The sequence below is a fragment of the Aristolochia californica genome, unplaced genomic scaffold (assembly GCF_029961685.1).
Source record: "Aristolochia californica isolate CCGP_79_NKW_82.1479 unplaced genomic scaffold, dmAriCali1.0.hap1 SCAF_14, whole genome shotgun sequence".
In the NCBI taxonomy this organism is placed as follows: domain Eukaryota; kingdom Viridiplantae; phylum Streptophyta; class Magnoliopsida; order Piperales; family Aristolochiaceae; genus Aristolochia; species Aristolochia californica.
The window spans coordinates 4760277-4777597 of record NW_027181815.1 but is presented as its reverse complement, the minus strand read 5'-3'; the positions used below and the strand labels follow the sequence as shown (position 1 = coordinate 4777597).

Sequence of the window (17321 nt, the reverse complement as noted above, 5' to 3'; positions counted from 1 at the left end):
GAAACATTGCAAAGTGTCTTGAAGAAGTATATATCATCCACTTTGTTAACCGGTGTTGATTGTAAATGAAGAGAATAAATTAAAAACTGATGTTTTTGTATATATCACATTTAAAGCAGGTCAAAGTCGGACCAAGTAGGTGTGTTTGAGATTCTGGAAAACCATTGATGGTTTTCTCATAGAGCTTGCTATAGAACTGCATAATTGCCAACCTTAAATAGTGAAACCATCCACTTTAATCTTTATCTCAAAATCCTTTAAATCGCACAGGACGCAAACAAAAGAAGCGGAAAAAATGAATCAGATTTATTACTGAAACAAACGAGGAGGTGGCTGGTTTTTGCACCAACGTTTTTACACTCTCTGTACACACTTTGCATCCCTCAAATACACAAACAATCTACCGTCTGCAACAAAACCCTTATAATCTCTCTGGTTAAAACAATTTTTAAATGAAAAAATTAAGGAACAACAAAAATGCAAGCTCACAACCAACCTGCGACTGTAAAATAAATGCCAAACCAGAAAAGCTGAACATATCAAACATGGAAAGAGGGGGGAAGGAAAAAGGAGAACCTAGTGGCGAGGAGGTCCTCAATGGTCCAGTAACAATCTTTGGGAGCAGAAGCAGCTAAAAAGGCACTGATGCTGTCCCTCTTCACATCTCTGTTGTTGGGTCCTTCTGCATAAGAGAATATCATGAAATGAACCTTTTTTACAGGAAACATTGAACTAACAGAACTTTGTTCAAGGAAAATTAGCAAGTCTAGGCAAGTACAAAAACACATACAGAAATGCAAGCCTGTCTTTTTCACTGCAAGCATCCTTCCAGTAAGGACCTGGGGAGGAACTAGAAACATTTTTTAGAACTTAGAACAACTCGAGAGCCATTTTAAGCTTATTCTGCTTCCATTTGGGCAGCTTGTAGAAAGCATCCTTTGTCATGCCAAATTTCTCTTGAAATTCTTGCAAAGATAGATAAGTCTGCATGAAGCAGGTCAAAGCCAATTATTATACCAAAATAGAGACCCAAATTCATATTTATGCATTGAAGAGGCTAAATTCCATCCTACTTTCCATTCTTACAGAAAAACTATACATTGATCATATGTACCTCTCGCTTGGTCACATCAATTTCTGTAACAGGGTCGCTGGATGTTACTTTGAGAAGTTCATATGGGAATATGGGGAGCCCTTCTTCATCTTCAGCCTCACCCTCCTTCACATCTTCTTGTATGGTGAGAGCTTCAATTCTACTGCTCATAGAAGTAGAGTTGTTTTGTTGGGAGACCACCACTGGCTTTGACTTGGGGATTTCAAGGCTCACTTCAGTAATAATAATGAACTTCAATTATAGTTGAAAGAAACATCATACTTTAATATTAAAGATGCAGCAGTATAAATACCTTTCCTATGACGTGGTATACCATTTTCCTGTGATCGTTCAAAACTAGCAGTAAGGGCAGCCATAGCTGCAGATCGTTGGGCCAGTTTTGCAGAATCAGGGGTGACAGATTTTGGATACAGCTTCCGGACAACTGGAGGTGGAGTTGAAAGGTTTCTGTTTGGGTTCTCAAACTTTGCAGCAAGAGCACTGAAAGCAGGAGACCTCCCTCGGACACGAACTCGATCGGGGCTAACGGACATACTACGAGACCTTTGAGATTTGTCTGGCACAGAAGATCTGCCTCCATATGACACAGGTGTTCGCCGTTTGGGTTTCTGAAATCATACAACAGTTATGTCATTTCCCACTCAACTAAAATGGACTAACTTTCAGTTTAAAAATGTTGACAGACAAAAAAGAAAAGAAAATGGAAGAGAAGATCATAGCTGTTAATTAACATACATCCATCATTGGTGTTACACCATTTTTGACAAGAGCAAGCTTCCTCTGAAATGAGTTCCCATGCATCTGTGGCACATATGAAGAACATGAGAAGTATTCCTAATCAAAGTCTTGGGTGGGATGGACAAGCATTTTGCATGCACACTGCAGTCTGAATGTCTACAACGGAGTAATTTTTCTCGTTATCCTCATTGAAATACATATAGAAGATAACTAAAACAAAGCACAAAATCATAAACCAAAACTTATATGATCAACCACTTACTGTTGATTTTGCAGAGTCCCATGTGAAAAAGCGTGTAAAGAAGGGTGGTTCACTGCCTTCCATGACAACAAATATTGGAGTTTCTTGGGATAACTTTTCCAGAAGAAAATCATGTTGCAAAAATTTCTATGGAAGAAAACCAAGAGTAAATGAGCCTGACCAATGAAATTTGAGTGAAAAAACTACTCTTCAAGAGTTAAGACAACTATACACACCTCACCAATGGTTAAAGCTTGCATTCTTCCCTTGGGTCCCACCTGCTGGCCAATCCAAACAAAGATCTCGGAGTGGGAATCCAGAATAAAGATATCCTCAGTCATCAAATCATCTTGGCTGAAGTTAAATATCTCAGTCACCTGCCCATAGAAACATCAGAAAGAAAGTGGGTAATAACATTGAGACGTGTTCCAATCCCATCAAATAAAAGGCAATAAAGCTAATATGCAGAAACAGTTTCTCATTTTCCAAAGTACCTTTAAATCGTTGGCTGCAGGTCATAAACATAACACAGCAAAAGAATCACATCAGAGATGCATAAATGGATCCAGAGTATAACAATAAATATGAGAAAGGAAGATAATTTCTAGACTGATAAAAACCTTGGAATGTGCAAGAGAAAAGGTGAGGATCGTTTTCTGTGTCTTTCCCAAGCTTTTGGCTTGGATATTCACGTTTGCCTCCAAGTAAATCCCAAAACTGTTCGGATTCTGCACCCTCCTTTTGAGGTTTTGGTTGAACATTTGGCTGAAAGAAGGAAACAACCCAGAAAAGGAGGAAAAAGGAAATATGCATTCATCTGTTATCATGTTTACAAGTGGAACCAGGAACCTCAAGAGATTGAAACAGGTTATAACAGAAAAGCACAAACCTTTATTAGATCTAACTGTCTTTCGACAAGTTCCTGGTCTTCAGGGGTAGTAAGACCTCCAGACCATGTAAAAACTGTTGACCCATTTTGTAATATGTAGCAATATGAAGAGGTCAAAGATGATGCCACCTACCACAGCAGAACAAAAAATGTATAGTTTTAGGATGTAATATTGTTTCACACATGGAAAGAAACATATAAAATGAAACAAAAACATTTATTAGCATATATAACATACCGTCTCGACTTGAATAGCTTGCATGTTATCGGGGCCGGACCCTTGTACTCTAAACAGTGCAAGAGCATCTTCAGTATACGTGTCATCTGGAATTTCCTTCTCAGCAATGAAATTCTTATAACCATAGCTAGCACCACCCTATTGTAGTTTTTCGGACCAGTCAGGTTCAAACATCCACCAAAAAGAGCTCAATAAAAGACTTACATTAACATCAGTCTTAACAGGAAAAAAAATAAAATCCTTGGCATGTGCATCAGAACCTCCAGTTTTTAAAAAGACCCTTGTATCTTCCTAGGGTACAGGATCCTGCTCTTGCATAAACACTTTCATGTTTTGAACATTGTACAATATGTGTCTGATTTTCATTATTTTCAAGAAAATAAAAAAGTATGCCTTTGATTTTTCTGAGCACAGGGAAAAAGGAAACAGAAAAAAACGAAGAAAATATACCCTTAATACAATAAAGCTCTGAAAGATTGAGAAGAACTGAATTGGCTCCTTGCCTTCAAAGATATGAGCCTGTTAATGTATCATAAAATGTATCATAAGAGATAACAAGATACAAAACAAAGACCGAGGGAAGGGTAAACTTGTCAATTTAAAGGAAGGTTTGCACAAGTATATTAAGCACCTGAACTGGCTGCGACTTTAAGGATTCAACCATCTTGCTTGCGAATGATATAGCTGCATTCCTTTCCTCCTGTATTAGGTCATAGATGGTTCAGGTAGCTGATCTTGAGCAAAGGAAGCCATAATACGTAGGAGGTAAATCCATAATAAGTATATTAAATTCAAATCCAGTAGATTAAACCCAATTTTCGACAGGAAAATCACAGACTGACATTTTTACAAGCCCAAACCACCAAATTTGTAAACAATGGTTAGGAATTGACAAAATATCTTTCACCTCAACACTATGCTTCCCAAACCAGGTTCCTACGAGGTATTCCTCCTTGTCCTCTCCAGGATATGTGTACTGGAAAATATAACAATCCCCACTATAGAACTTTGTCTGCTCAGAAGATGGAATCAGTGTCTTTTCGTTGCCATTCACTCGCCAAACCTATTCAGTTTCGAAATTGTGGTCAGAAAAAGGACTAACATAAAATATATCAACATGTGATTCCAAGATTTAGGTAAATCAAACACAATTAATTTTTTCAAAGATTTGACTTTGAAATTGAAGAATTAATAATTAAAGATTACCCCTCTATAACTCTCATCATTCAACAGACATAATATAAGAGGAAACCTTGAGAAAATCACAATAAAGAACTCATACACCTAATGATGTCTACACCCATCCATTTCCTTTTTTTTTTCTTACGAATTTCCATTAACAAATAATGAATGATCAGCATAAAAGATACAAAGGTGACGAAGGGACAAAAGATCCCCTCATCAGCAATTCTATAGGCAGTAACATTAACAGCAGATGGGTGTACTGTCATACAATCTGTACAGAAGTCCGTTGACATCCTTAAATACCACGTATTCAGAAAGAAGACTTCTGAATCATTTGCTTAGTCAATTATATGGATCTAATTAACCTAGTAACAGATTGAGTGAAAAAAAACTCAGTCAATTTGAACTCATAATTGGTCTAAGAATCTATTAGCCGCATACATGGTTAGAAAGAGGGGCCAAGAAGGATCACCAAACCACCTGCAAGTTGCCTGTGCAATCAATATATGGTTGAGGTTCTTCTTTTGGTGGAGCAGCTTTTAGAAGGCCTCTGACATTGACACCTTGGCGTTTTAGAAGTGCTACAAACCAAAGCAAAAGGGTAACATTAAATGACAATATATATTTTACAGTTTATTTAAAAATAATAATAGTGCCAGTTGAAGTTCCACTACTGACCTGCAACTTTGCCCCTACCATCTTCTGACACAGTTACCTCAGTAGTTTGAGGCCATGCTTCAAATTTGGATCGGAACATCACTGTCTCAAATCCTTCAATAACTCGTATTATGTGAGCTTTTGGTCGGTTAGGCCCACAAACTAAGTCCTGCAGCCAAGTCAGGATGGTACATGAATGGAAAATAAATACCCATTTATACGATTAGCACAAAAAATTAAGCTGGGACAGTGAGTATTACTTCTGCAGCCGTACTCGCAGTCTTTCTCTCATCAAGAGATGTATTTCTACCCATCCACACAAACACTTCAATCCCACAATCAAGCAAGTAGCATTTGTTTGTCTGTAGCAATTCTCTTGTCAAGGAATCTGCATGGACTGGCACTGCCTGCCCTTTCTCAATACTAAAATGATCAAATAAGAAAGTCAAAAGTTGTTTACATCAATCTGAGATTTCTAAGAAGCAAAAGTACACAAAACAACAAAAAGATGATTGAGATTTACCTGAGAAGTTTTACAGATAAGGAATTAGAGCTCTTATCATCCTTTGTGGCTGCCTTTCTAGGAAGGGGTGCAAAGCCACCAAAGAAACTCCAAAATTCTCCAGTCTCAGCATCAGCCATCAATCTTCCATCCTCTAGAGGAATTACAGAAAAGGAGAACTAAATCCAGGGAGCTTGTTCAGTTTCCTTAAATATTGTAGTCACAGAAAACATAAAAGTGAACTTACCAATTACTGCTATCTCACATTTGCCATCATGGTAAGTATCCTTGATGTATTGGACGACTTCTAGAGCTTTGGCTCTCTCTTGAATGGATGAGTTGGATCCATTGAACTGAAAAATTTTAGACTTTGTATCCAAGATGAATATGTCATCATGATTTAGAGAGGATCTAGCAAATGAGACCTATTTGAACAAGGAAAAGGCATCAAAGAGATTTAGATACAAAAAAGGTCCAAGAGGAAAGAATGCCAAAACATAATTAGATGCACCATTCACTTGCCTCTTTTACATGGACAACATGTTTTCCTTTACACTCATATAAGCGATTCTGATACTCTTCAACATCAGGATGCCTGAACCCAGAGGCAGCACCTCCTTCCAGTGGTATGATACATGGTTTGAAATAAGAAAGGAACTTCTCCATTTCATGGCCCTGTACTTCCCTGTATTGAACAGCACGACCTCCAAGAGCTGCATCCAGTTCAACAGTCTTGATGGCTGCTGTACCAGCTTCATCCTATTTATTTCAGACAATAAACGTATGTCAACAATGAAAAACGACCAAACCACAGGAAAAAATAGGGTTTAGCAAAAAAAAAAATGGTGAGGAGACTGGAAGCTGAGATTATGCCAAAAAAGAAGAAGCAATGATGCTAAATGAACCAGGAAATGTCTGACTCACCTGACTTGTATCCTTACCGAGCCAATAGTGAATGTCATGACGAAAGGCACCACTCTTCAAGGCAGTTGTCTGCACCACAGAAAACAGTGATCAACCAAAGCATAGCTACTGAAACGCAAACTTAAAATGCACAAATGAAAATACTCTTACAGATGGACACAATCAATAAAGAAGTGAAAAAGAGAAGTGAACTGTTATTGGGAGCAAAGAAATGAAGTCAGAATCTGAAAAACACTACAGAAGGACCTCAAGACATCATTTTTCCACAACATTAATCCATGTAAAGATCATGTAACAAAGAATTTGTTTCTTATCCTAGTTAGCTTCAAAAGCACAGATTAGTCACGTAGCAAACCAGAGAACAGTTCTGGCTCAGCTAAAGAGTTCCACATTCCAAGTCATAAAAAGCAAGCAATGAAACTTCTGACTTAAGCAATGTTGTTACAAAGGGAAATTTGTGACATATCAAATTGTTCTTTGTACCTTTAAGATGATGTAAGAATCTCCTGTAAAAAACTTTCCATAAGAAGATTTTGGGACAGGCACAGGACGGAAGTTTTCAATGCGCCATATCTCCATGCCACTGTAAAGTTGTATTAGATCATGAATTTCAATTCTAAGGAAAATTAAAAAAGAAAATAAAAAAAATGTGTGCTTACATAGTATTTCCTACATGTAAAGAACTCCAAATCACCTAAAAAGACAAGGGTCTTGTTCATTTTTACCCTTTTTAGAAGTAAAATGTCAGGTATGACAACTTAACACCAAGTTCTAAATATAATTATTCCAATTTTCCCATGAACAACCTTACATAAACGACTAAAATTGCTTGGAATAGACTATGTAAAATATATGAAATACAATTTTGAAGCCCACCACCACTTTCCATTTCAATGTACACATATAATAACTGAAGAGAAGAAAACTGAGCAACTACTAGAAGCCTATAGACGATTGTAAAAGTTAGCTTCTGATGGTACAACCTGCTGAAAGCAATAGCAGTAACATATAATCCTGAAAGTGTGGTACAAGGAATCCCCCAAGATTTATATTACTAAATGAATTCAAGAAATGATAGATACCCCTTCTGCCCAGCACCCTGAAAAGCAGGATCTAAATCCCTCATGGAAACAGCCATAGTGCTCTGTAACTTTGTGGTACTTTCTGCTTGCTCTGGCTTGAACTTAGAAGCAAATATATCCTGCAATCCAACCATTACACTTCATCAAACCAGCATACTAACAGCTCAAATTCAAGAATCTGCATAAAGGGACCAGAACCTTTCGAATGCAAATGGAAGAAAGTTGATTATGCATTATCTAATTGTACTGATAGGGAACTTAACAGACAATCTAAATGAGACGCTAGACATCACAGAAACCAAATTAAATAGACAAAAGTACAGAGCTTCTTGGAGTACATACAAGCTAACACAATAACAAGACACTAAGAACTGATTTGCAAGTACCATGGCTCCATCACAAGGAAACAAGAAGAAGATCAATAAGACAGTTTTTAAGCGCCATTATCCCATTTCACCTAAACTAAACAGTTTTCAAAGAGGCTCAATGTGGCAAGTGGATGAGCCAGTGGCAGTAAAGTAACGATGAGCAGGATTCAATGTGCCAAGCACCAAAATATACAAATGAAAACCTGTCATTGATAAAGAAGCTGTTTCAGTGGATGATTTTTTTTTTTTGTTTGTTTGTTTGAATGTTCTCCAATGCATGATGAAAACAAGTTTGGCAACCAAGCGAAATGAGAACAGGTACGGCCCTATCTATCTCATCTTATTAATATGTTAATCCATAAAATGCACAAAAATTGCTTCATGTCTTATATAAAGCGTAAACTGAACTGACAGTCTCCAAACACGAATGACAAAGTCTCCAGCCATGGCAGAGAAAGAGCTATATTCAGAAAAAAAAAAAAAAACAATCTTTCACCAAATGATTGTAATATTATTAAGCAAAAGAAAAGAACAAAAAGAGGAGGAAAAGCAGAGAAAATTTTCCTACATTGCACATTTTTTAAAGTTGATCAAATACACATAAATGATGGAAACTCGTAGCAAACGCAGAAACAGGCCATTTGAGTCGAAAAGAAAAATTCCATAATCCAAGAGACTGTTTGAATGACTATCTGAAGCTAACGCTCCAATTAAAACACAAATACCGAACGTGAAGCAATTAGAACACAACAACTTATATAAGATCAAACAAGAATTAACAAAAGAAACAAAATTTCAAGGATTTGAGAACTAATTCTAAAAAAATGTCGCAATGAAAAGATATCCTGATACATCATTCGAAATCAAACAACAAAAATTCCGTCCAACAATTAAAAGTAATTCCCAAGGGATTTACATTTTGCTAACAAAAGTTTTTGTCCACCTTGCGTACGAAAACCGGCTGCCTCATCTTCGTTCAACCAGACCCAATACCAACTAAACAACCAAACTGAGTATTGCAAAAAAAAAAAAAAGGATTTTTCGGTATTTCTAGATGCTCTCCCAGTCTTTGAATGAAGCACTCACTTCAACCTGTCCCTTGAAGGCAAGAGCTTCTTCTACCTTCAACCCAAACTGAAGAATTCAACTATAACTCAATATCCAAACGGGAAACACGTCATGAAGACAAATTCATTAACAATTGATTTTACCTGAATCAGGTGGCGCCGACCTTCGGAGGCTAGAATCTGCTCAAGGAAAGGAGCTAAAGATGAAAAAAAAAACTAATATGAATCGATACTTGAGGCAGGGAGCAAGAATGGGTGGCACAAGGTCAAAAAGGATTAAAAAAAAAAAGACCATCTTTCCCTGAGGTAGAGAGAGACTGAGAAGAAGAGACTGAAAGACGGTAAAAAAGAAAGCATGACGAGGATGACGATCGCCAGGCGTGCTTAACACCACGGCAAGGAAAGGCACCAGAGCCAGATCAAATCTGTACCTTCACTGTTTTTTCCCATTCCTTTTAATGAATCCACGATCTCCAAAACAACAACAAAAATTACACAATAAATGAAAGAAATTACAAAACCAGAAAAAGATTTACTTTCAACGTCTCACGCTCGACGCCTCCATCACTGCATGTTGACTGCTTCAGGTGAAAACAAAAATTCCACAACAAATTACACACATAAACAAGTTATAGTAATCAGTTTTTATTTTATTTTTCGGTAATCTTGTTGTCGAATGGCTTCGCTTCATTTCTTTCTCAGAAGGGAAGGACGGCCACCCCGGCGAAATCGATAACAAAAAAGTAGCGGAGAAGAAAGTTGAGGCGGGTGGCGATGGACCCCACGTCCGGTAGGCAAATAAGGGCCCACAAGGTCAGACTTTCTCTCCCGACAAATAAGCGTTGATTTTCAATTGTTCCCCCTAGTTTGCGGCGAGAATTCAGAGCCTATTTTCCGATTCCGTTACATTTTTGTCTAAATAAACTCCAAAAAAGATAAAATTTAGCTATTTCTTTAATTAAATTAATTTTCTTGCTTTAAAAAAGATAATAAATGCTTATATATATATATATATATATATATATTCTAGTTTGGTGTATACGATCTCCGACGAGATTCGGTTAGGGAAAAGGCACGTCACACGTGGCCAGCGAAGAGAACCTGCAGAACGCACGCGCCGCAACGAAGACAGAATGCGGTAATTTAGGTTTAAAAACTGCGGTAATTTTTTAAAACTATTTGACTCAGGCAAATGGGTATTTTCGCCTCAACGTCTCCTCGGACACGAAAAGAAGGCAGAGCTCCTACACACAACCACGTTGATGGCTAGATTTTGCGTGACAGAAATGATTTAAGAGGCCGCTAGTCGAAAAGTGGCTGCACCTACCTCAACACGAGATACGTCTGCCAAGCTCTTTTGTTTCTCTTTCCAGTTCTGTTCTCTTTGTGAAATGCTTTTTATATTAAAAAATAATATGTTAATACTACTTTAATCAATTTTTTGTTTAAAGATATAATTAAAATAATGCCATTAGTTTTAAAGGTGAAAGCTTCCATTCTTTTATAAGTTTTATTAGAGTGGGAGAAAGTCCATATCAGAATTTTAGGAACGGAAAGAGCAGTTGCTCTGCTCGTCGGGTTGGCGCAGTCGGGACGACGAGACGACGAAGATAGGTTGAATCGTAAAAATAAAATGTTTCCGTTGTCTCTGTTTTGAAATACATGTATCTTTATACATTAAGGAAAGGGAAAAAGGGTAAATTACAAAAAAAAAATAATAAATAAAATAATTACATTCTAATACTCCCCCTCAAGGTGGCTTGTAAATATCCTTGATAGCCATCTTGGACAACAAAGAAAAAAGTTGGGTAGAAGGAAGAGGTTTAGTGAACATGTCGGCTAACTGGTTCTGAGAAAGAATGGGAAGTAACTTGAGGACACCCGAAGTAACCCGTTCACGAACAAAATGACAATCGATCTCAATATGTTTTGTACGCTCATGGAATGTGGGATTTGAAGCAATATGAATCGCAGCTTGATTGTCGCAATAGAGCAATGTAGGAGATGCAATCTTGACTTGCAAATTTTGAAGAAGTTGCTGCAGCCAAATAATTTCACTGGCAGTAGAAGAAAGAGTCCGATATTCAGCCTCGGCGGAGGAGCGAGAGACGGTGGTCTGCTTTTTGGCCTTCCAAGAGACCAAAGAATCCCCAATGAAGATGCAAAAGCCTGTAGTAGATCGGCGAGAATCAAGGCATGATCCCCAATCAGCATAGGAGTAAGCGCGTACCTGCAAGGAAGAAGTAGAAGAAAACAACAAACCTTGAATAGGGCTGGTCTTGAGATAACAAAGCAGGTGATGTACTGCCTGGAGATGAGGAAGACGGGGTTGGGCCACAAATTGAGTGAGCTTGTGAACGGCAAAAGTAATGTCGGGGCAAGATAAAGTGAGATAGAGAAGTTTCCCAACAAGCCGTCGATAGTGGGTTATATCAGGAAGCAGGTCACCATCAGTGGTAGTTAAATGAAGCTTGGGATCCATGGGAACATTAGTGGGTTTACAAGCTAGGTAACCCGAGTCTTCAAGTAATTGTAATGTGTAATGGCGTTGAGAAAGCACAATACCGGCCTTGGACTGAGCAATTTCAAGACCAAGGAAGTGCTTAAGACAACCAAGATCCTTGAGCTTGAACTGAGTATGCAGAAATTGTTTGAGCTCAACAATAACACTAGAGGAAGGGCCAGTAAGGATGATATCATCCACATAAACCAATAGTGCAACAAAGGAGGAACCATGACCTTTGGTGAAGAGAGAGTAATCGGATTTCGATTGGAGAAAGCCAAAATTGATTAAAACATAAGAAAATTTGGAATACCATTGCCGCGAAGCTTGTTTGAGACCATAAAGGGACTTGTGAAGCTTGCAAACGAGTCGGCGGTGAGATGAAGAGGACTCCCCCTGTCGAAGGTAGCCAAGAGGGAGATCCATATAGATCTCTTCAAAAAGATCACCGTTTAAGAACGCATTGTTGACATCAAGTTGAGCTAGATGCCAATTATGAGAGGCGGCAAGGGCAAGAAGAACCTTCACAGTGACCAATTTGGCCACGGGAGAAAAAGTGTCAACAAAATCTAAACCTTCTTGTTGTGTGTAGCCTTTGGCTCCCAAACGAGCCTTATATCGCTCAAGAGAACCATCAGATTTAAACTTGATTTTATATATCCATTTGCAACCAATGGTATGTTTATCAGGAGGCAGAAAAGTGACGGTCCAGGTTTTGTTGGTTTCCAGAGCGTTCAATTCGTCCCTCATAGCTATCCTCCATTCAGGGCACTTCACAGCTTGGTGATAGTATTGAGGTTCAATTTTAGCAGAGACATTGAGTGCAAACTATTTGTGCGAATCAGAAAGTGAATGATAAGAGAGGTAGTTAGAGATCGGATAAGACGTAGAGGGTAAAACAGATAGAGAGGAACCAGCAAGTAAATTGCAGTGATAATCTTGCAGGTAATGAGGTGGATGGATCGTCCGAGTAGATTTGCGAAGGGAAGTACCTGTAGATGTGGAAGGAACAAGCAATGGAAGATTATGAGTTGGAATATCAGCAACGGGAGCATCATAGCTAGCTGGTGAATCAGAAATAGGGGAAGAATCAAGTTCTGGGAGAGAATGAGGTTGGATGAAGGAGTAGGGCAGAACCAAATCAGGAAAGGGATCAAGAACTGTATTGGAATGGGTGATGGTATGAAAAGGGAAAACTTCCTCATGGAACGCTGCATCTCTAGAGATAAAAACATGTTTGGTCTCCACATCGTAGAATTTATATCCTTTCACACCAACTGGATAACCAAGAAACACACAAACTCGAGCATGAGGGTGGAACTTAGTTCGATGAGCAACTAAGGTGGAAACAAAAGCTAAACAACCAAAGACTCGAAAAGAGGGATAATCAGGAGCGGTGTTGTATAGCAAATGAAAAGGCGTGTTGTGTCGCAAGAGAGGAGAAGGAGTTCGATTAATCAAGAAAACCGCGGTAAGAATGCATTCTGTCCAAAAAGAGACTGGAAGTCGGGATTGGAAGAATAGTGATCGAGCCACATTCAAAAGGTGTTGATGTTTTCTTTCAACAACTGAGTTTTGCTGAGGTCTTCCAACACAGGAAAACTGGTGCAAGACTCCTTGATCTTGAAAAAACGCAACAAAAGATAACTCAGGGGCATTATCAGATCGGAAAACTTTGATTTTAGCATTAAACTGAGTAAAAACCATTTTAAAGAAACGCGGTATCACAGAGATAGCATCAGATATAGTCTTTAATAGGTAGATCCAAGTAAATCGAGTGCAATCATCAACAAGCGTTAAGAAGAAACGATGGCCAGTGTGAGAAACAGTCTGATAGGGTCCCCATATATCACAGTGCACAAGATCAAAAGGAAATTTTGATAAGTTATTGTGAGACTCAAAAGATAGTCGACGTTGTTTAGCAAGAGGACAAATATAACAAGGATCTGATTTATGTAATTTAGTTACATCGCAGTTCAACTGATCCTTCAAAAATTCAAGTCGCTGGAAAGAAATGTGTCCTAGCCTATTATGCCAAACATGGGCGGAAATATTGTTAACAAAAACATGAGAAACAGAATTCAAATTTTGAGCACTGAGGACATAGAGATCTTGGACTTTGTCACCCTTGCCATTCGTCCTCTGGGTGGATAGATCCTGGATAACAAAACATTCAGGAAGGAAACTTACAGTAAGGCCAGAGTCAGTAACTAAAGCACTAACAGAGATCAAGTTGAATTTGAATTGAGGAACAAATAGTACGTTTTTAAGCACAAGGTGAGGATGCAATTTAATATCACCAGCATGATGGACTAAGAGTTGAGTATTATTGGGTAAAGTAACTGTAGTGTGAGGGATAACATGCAAGGAAACAAACACAGGAGCGTGAGAGCAAATATGTCGAGTAGCTCCTGAGTCGATAATCCATGAGTGAGGTGAAGAAATTAAAGGATTTAAGGATACAGAAAAACAAATACCTGCCACGCAGTTGGATGTAGAAGATTTCGGAGCAGTGGTGACTTGTGCGGAGCTACTCAGATGTGTAGAAAGCATAGACACGAGCTGCTGGAACTGGGCGAAGTCAAGATTTTGCATGAGACTCCCAACAGAAGTAGAACCGAGGCTATCAGCAGCAATAGAAACTTGATGAGCAGCAGCATGAGAATGTTGCGTGGGTTTGGAAGCAGGTCCAGTCGGATAGCCATGGATCTTGAAGCACCGAGCAATAGTATAGCCAACAATCTTGCAATGAGTACAATAATACTTATCTTTGTTCGGATTTCGGGGAGCATGGTAATTCTGATTTCGGGAAGTATTGGGGTTCAGATTCCGGGGAGCACTGTAAGTTGAGTGAGATTTTTGAGAGGTTTGTGGGCCAGGTTTAAGAACGTCTGTCTGCCCAGATTTAAACGCGAAGGCCATTGTGTCGGTGGGGATATACGAACTCGAGGCATAAGGGTTCTTCCGTTGTTGTTCCTCTTGGACAACTAGAGAAAAAACCCGATTAAGAGGAGGCATCGGATCCATGAGAAGCAGCTGACCACGAACATGGAAGAAAGAGTCATCAAGGCCCATCAAGAAGGACATGACATACTCCATGTTGTGGTAATCAATAAGGTCCTTAACGCCACCACAACATTTTCCACAAGAGCAATGAAGGCGGTAATTGTTCAGTTCTTCCCAAAGGGTCGTCAGCTTCGTGAAATAAGTGCTAACAGAATCCTTGTCTTGGCGAGTTCATCAATTCTCGTTTAAGTTGAAAAATGCGCGGACCGTTGCGTTGTTGATAACGATCCCGAAGAGCGAGCCAAATTTCGCGGGCAGAAGCAGTAAACATAACACTCGCAGAGATTTCCTTGGAAACCAAATTTAAAATCCAAGATATGACAATATGGTTATTCCGGGTCCACGAGTTGAGCAAAGGGGGATCAGCACTCTGAGGTTCAGGTATGGAACCATCAATAAATCCCACTTTGTTTTTCATGGATAAGCCGAGGGTCATTGCACGGCTCCAACTGGTGTAATTTTCACCGGTAAGTAACTGCGAGACAAGAACTTGCCCGGGGCTGTCTGAATGGTGAAGATAGTAGGGGTTCGATGGCTCGTCAAAAGTGGAACGAGTCAAACTGGTACGAAGACCAGAATCGGAAACACCCGTTGATGAATAAGTCTCCATTACACCCCCAAGAAAAATCTCCAAAGAAATGAAAGTCTTGTAGAATTCAACAAGAAAATCTGATCAACAAAGATACCACAGCACACCTCTAGCCCAACCACAAAGGTCCAGAAAAAAATAAAAATAAAAATAATAAAAATAATAAATAAATAAAAAAAATCACCACACCTCTCGGCAATTCCAGAGGCAAAGATATCCAAAGAGCACCAGCTCTCGGCCAAACCAAAAAAATTTCACACCTCTCGGCCAATCAGAGGCAAAGAAATCCGGCGAGAGCACCAGCTCTCGGCCAAACCAAAAAAATTTCACACCTCTCGATCAATCAGAGGCAAAGAAATCCGGCGAGAGCACCAGCTCTCGGCCAAATCCAGAGGCAAATCACCCCTCACGGCAACGGCGCCAGAGCACCACGACCAAAAACCAACCTTCACGGCAACGACGCTATCTCGCCGAGAAAACAGAAGCCGAAGTCTGTCGAGAAAAAAAAAGTATTTGGGAGGACGACGAAATCTAACCTTTTTGTCGGAAGATCCGCCGAAATAGAGAGCTGAAATCAGCCACTGCCAGAAGTATTCCGCCGGAAAGGTTGAAATAGGCAATAGCCGAAGCCAGTCGCCGGGAATACGTCACCGATGACCGTTGCCGAAAAATATGTTGCCGAAATGGATGAGAGAAGGCCCACCGGCCGAAAATATTCAGAGGATGAGGATCATCCGCTCTGATACCATATTAGAATTTTAGGAACGGAAAGAGCCGTTGCTTTGCTCGTCGGGCTAGCGCAGTCGGGACGACGAGACGACGAAAATAGGTTGAATCGTAAAAATAAAATGTTTCCGTTGTCTCTGTTTTGAAATACATGTATCTTTATACATTAAGGAAAGGGAAAAAGGGTAAAATGGTAAATTATAAAAATGAAATAATAAATAAAATAATTACATTCTAATAGTCCACATAAGGTTGTGGATTTCAACCCATAATAATCATCCATGAAGATATTAACATTAACTAAAACTATCTACTTCATGTATTTAATCTTAATTTTTTTTGTTTCTACAGTTAATTTTTCATTCTTATGTTAACTAACTTTAATTTTCTTTTAAATTATTTTTAATAAAAAAATTTTACAAACTTAAATTTGTGAAAATATTTCTATTTATTCATCTTTTTTATTGAATTATTATGTTATGCATATTTTTGAATTTACAGTCAAATGGAATACCGAGTAATGCTCTAATTTTTATTCTCAAATGGATTCTTCAGAATTACAATGCTTGATTTTCTATGGGTCAAAGGACGTGTCATATCTGAGTGAAAGATTAGTTCAGAACCACTGAAGTATTTTACCGATTCAGTTGGCTCCAGTCAAACGAACTTGTTCTATTCCTCCATGGCTTCGAGTTGTTTCTGACCTCCGTTGACCGTGTCTACCATTTTCCTGATTCAAATGGTCCTTACCTCATCTCAAATGGGAATGGTTGTTGCTCAGAGCTGCAGAATCATTTCCCTGGAAAAAGCCCAAAAAAAAAAAAAAAAAACTATTTTGTGCTCAACTTTCAGTAACGATCTGTCAATGGCTCCAAACTCCTCGTCAGAGTGCAAGACGGAGCATGAGCACACAGAAACAGAACACGAGAAGGACCAAGATTTTGAAACTGAAAGTGGGTCTCATAAGCCTCAACCAAGCTTCAACCAGAGAAAACTGTTTTCCATACCTCAGCATTCGAGCCCTGTGCTGCAAGAGTCGACAAACACCAAGCTCGGGAACTGGAAATTTTAATTTCTGGAGGCCACAGGAGACAGACAGACCTCTGCGGATGCAATGAAAGAGAAGATTCTACTCTTGCACATGGCTAGCTTTGATAAAATAATTAGTGGAAGAAGTAAAAAAATCAACAGTTTTGCCTTCTCTGTTCTTTACGTTAGTTTAGTTAAATTAACCCCTGAAGATTTCATGGATTCTGAAACGATGGTTTGACTATAAATGGGTAGTTTTAAAATTGTAAAAAATTATCGATGAATTTCTATCATCTCTAGGCTGGAGCAAAATCTGAAAATCTTCCGGTGAGAAAAGAGAAAAGAGAAAAAAAGAGGGGAACTTGTGTAAATGAGATTGATGGCAGTTGGATCCAACTTTCTG

At 38.8% G+C, this 17321-nt stretch overlaps 1 protein-coding gene across 4 annotated transcripts; it reads right to left on the bottom strand.

The window, feature by feature from the left end:
* Nucleotides 1-283: 283 nt before the first annotated feature.
* Nucleotides 284-9715, bottom strand: LOC137950059 (villin-4-like). Of its 4 annotated transcripts, XM_068796414.1 has the most exons (25): nucleotides 9542-9715; nucleotides 9150-9202; nucleotides 7571-7689; nucleotides 6972-7071; nucleotides 6489-6557; nucleotides 6087-6323; nucleotides 5812-5989; nucleotides 5586-5718; nucleotides 5323-5485; nucleotides 5084-5231; nucleotides 4886-4986; nucleotides 4128-4283; nucleotides 3852-3920; nucleotides 3671-3739; nucleotides 3221-3358; nucleotides 2983-3111; nucleotides 2714-2858; nucleotides 2588-2601; nucleotides 2330-2470; nucleotides 2115-2240; nucleotides 1850-1915; nucleotides 1407-1722; nucleotides 1115-1326; nucleotides 791-984; nucleotides 284-682 (listed from the first exon to the last, which is right to left on the bottom strand). In XM_068796414.1, the coding sequence occupies exons 3-24, from the start codon at nucleotides 7624-7626 to the stop codon at nucleotides 871-873; spliced, it is 2880 nt and encodes a 959-aa protein (XP_068652515.1). In that variant the 5' UTR covers nucleotides 7627-7689; nucleotides 9150-9202; nucleotides 9542-9715; the 3' UTR covers nucleotides 284-682; nucleotides 791-870. The 4 variants fall into 4 exon arrangements, with proteins under 4 accessions (XP_068652515.1, XP_068652514.1, XP_068652516.1 ...); XM_068796413.1 differs by having other exon boundaries at nucleotides 9150-9715; XM_068796415.1 differs by lacking the exon at nucleotides 9150-9202.
* Nucleotides 9716-17321: the final 7606 nt, after the last annotated feature.

Coding starts and splice junctions, on each gene's coding strand:
- LOC137950059 (XM_068796413.1), bottom strand. CDS start 7,626: ATGGCTGTTTCCATGAGGGATTTAGATCCTGCTTTTCAGGGTGCTGGG. Junction 6,324..6,488: donor TCGGTAAGGATACAAGTCAG/GTGAGTCAGACA, acceptor TGAAATAAATAG/GATGAAGCTGGTACAGCAGC. Junction 985..1,114: donor TTGATGTGACCAAGCGAGAG/GTACATATGATC, acceptor TGCTTCATGCAG/ACTTATCTATCTTTGCAAGA.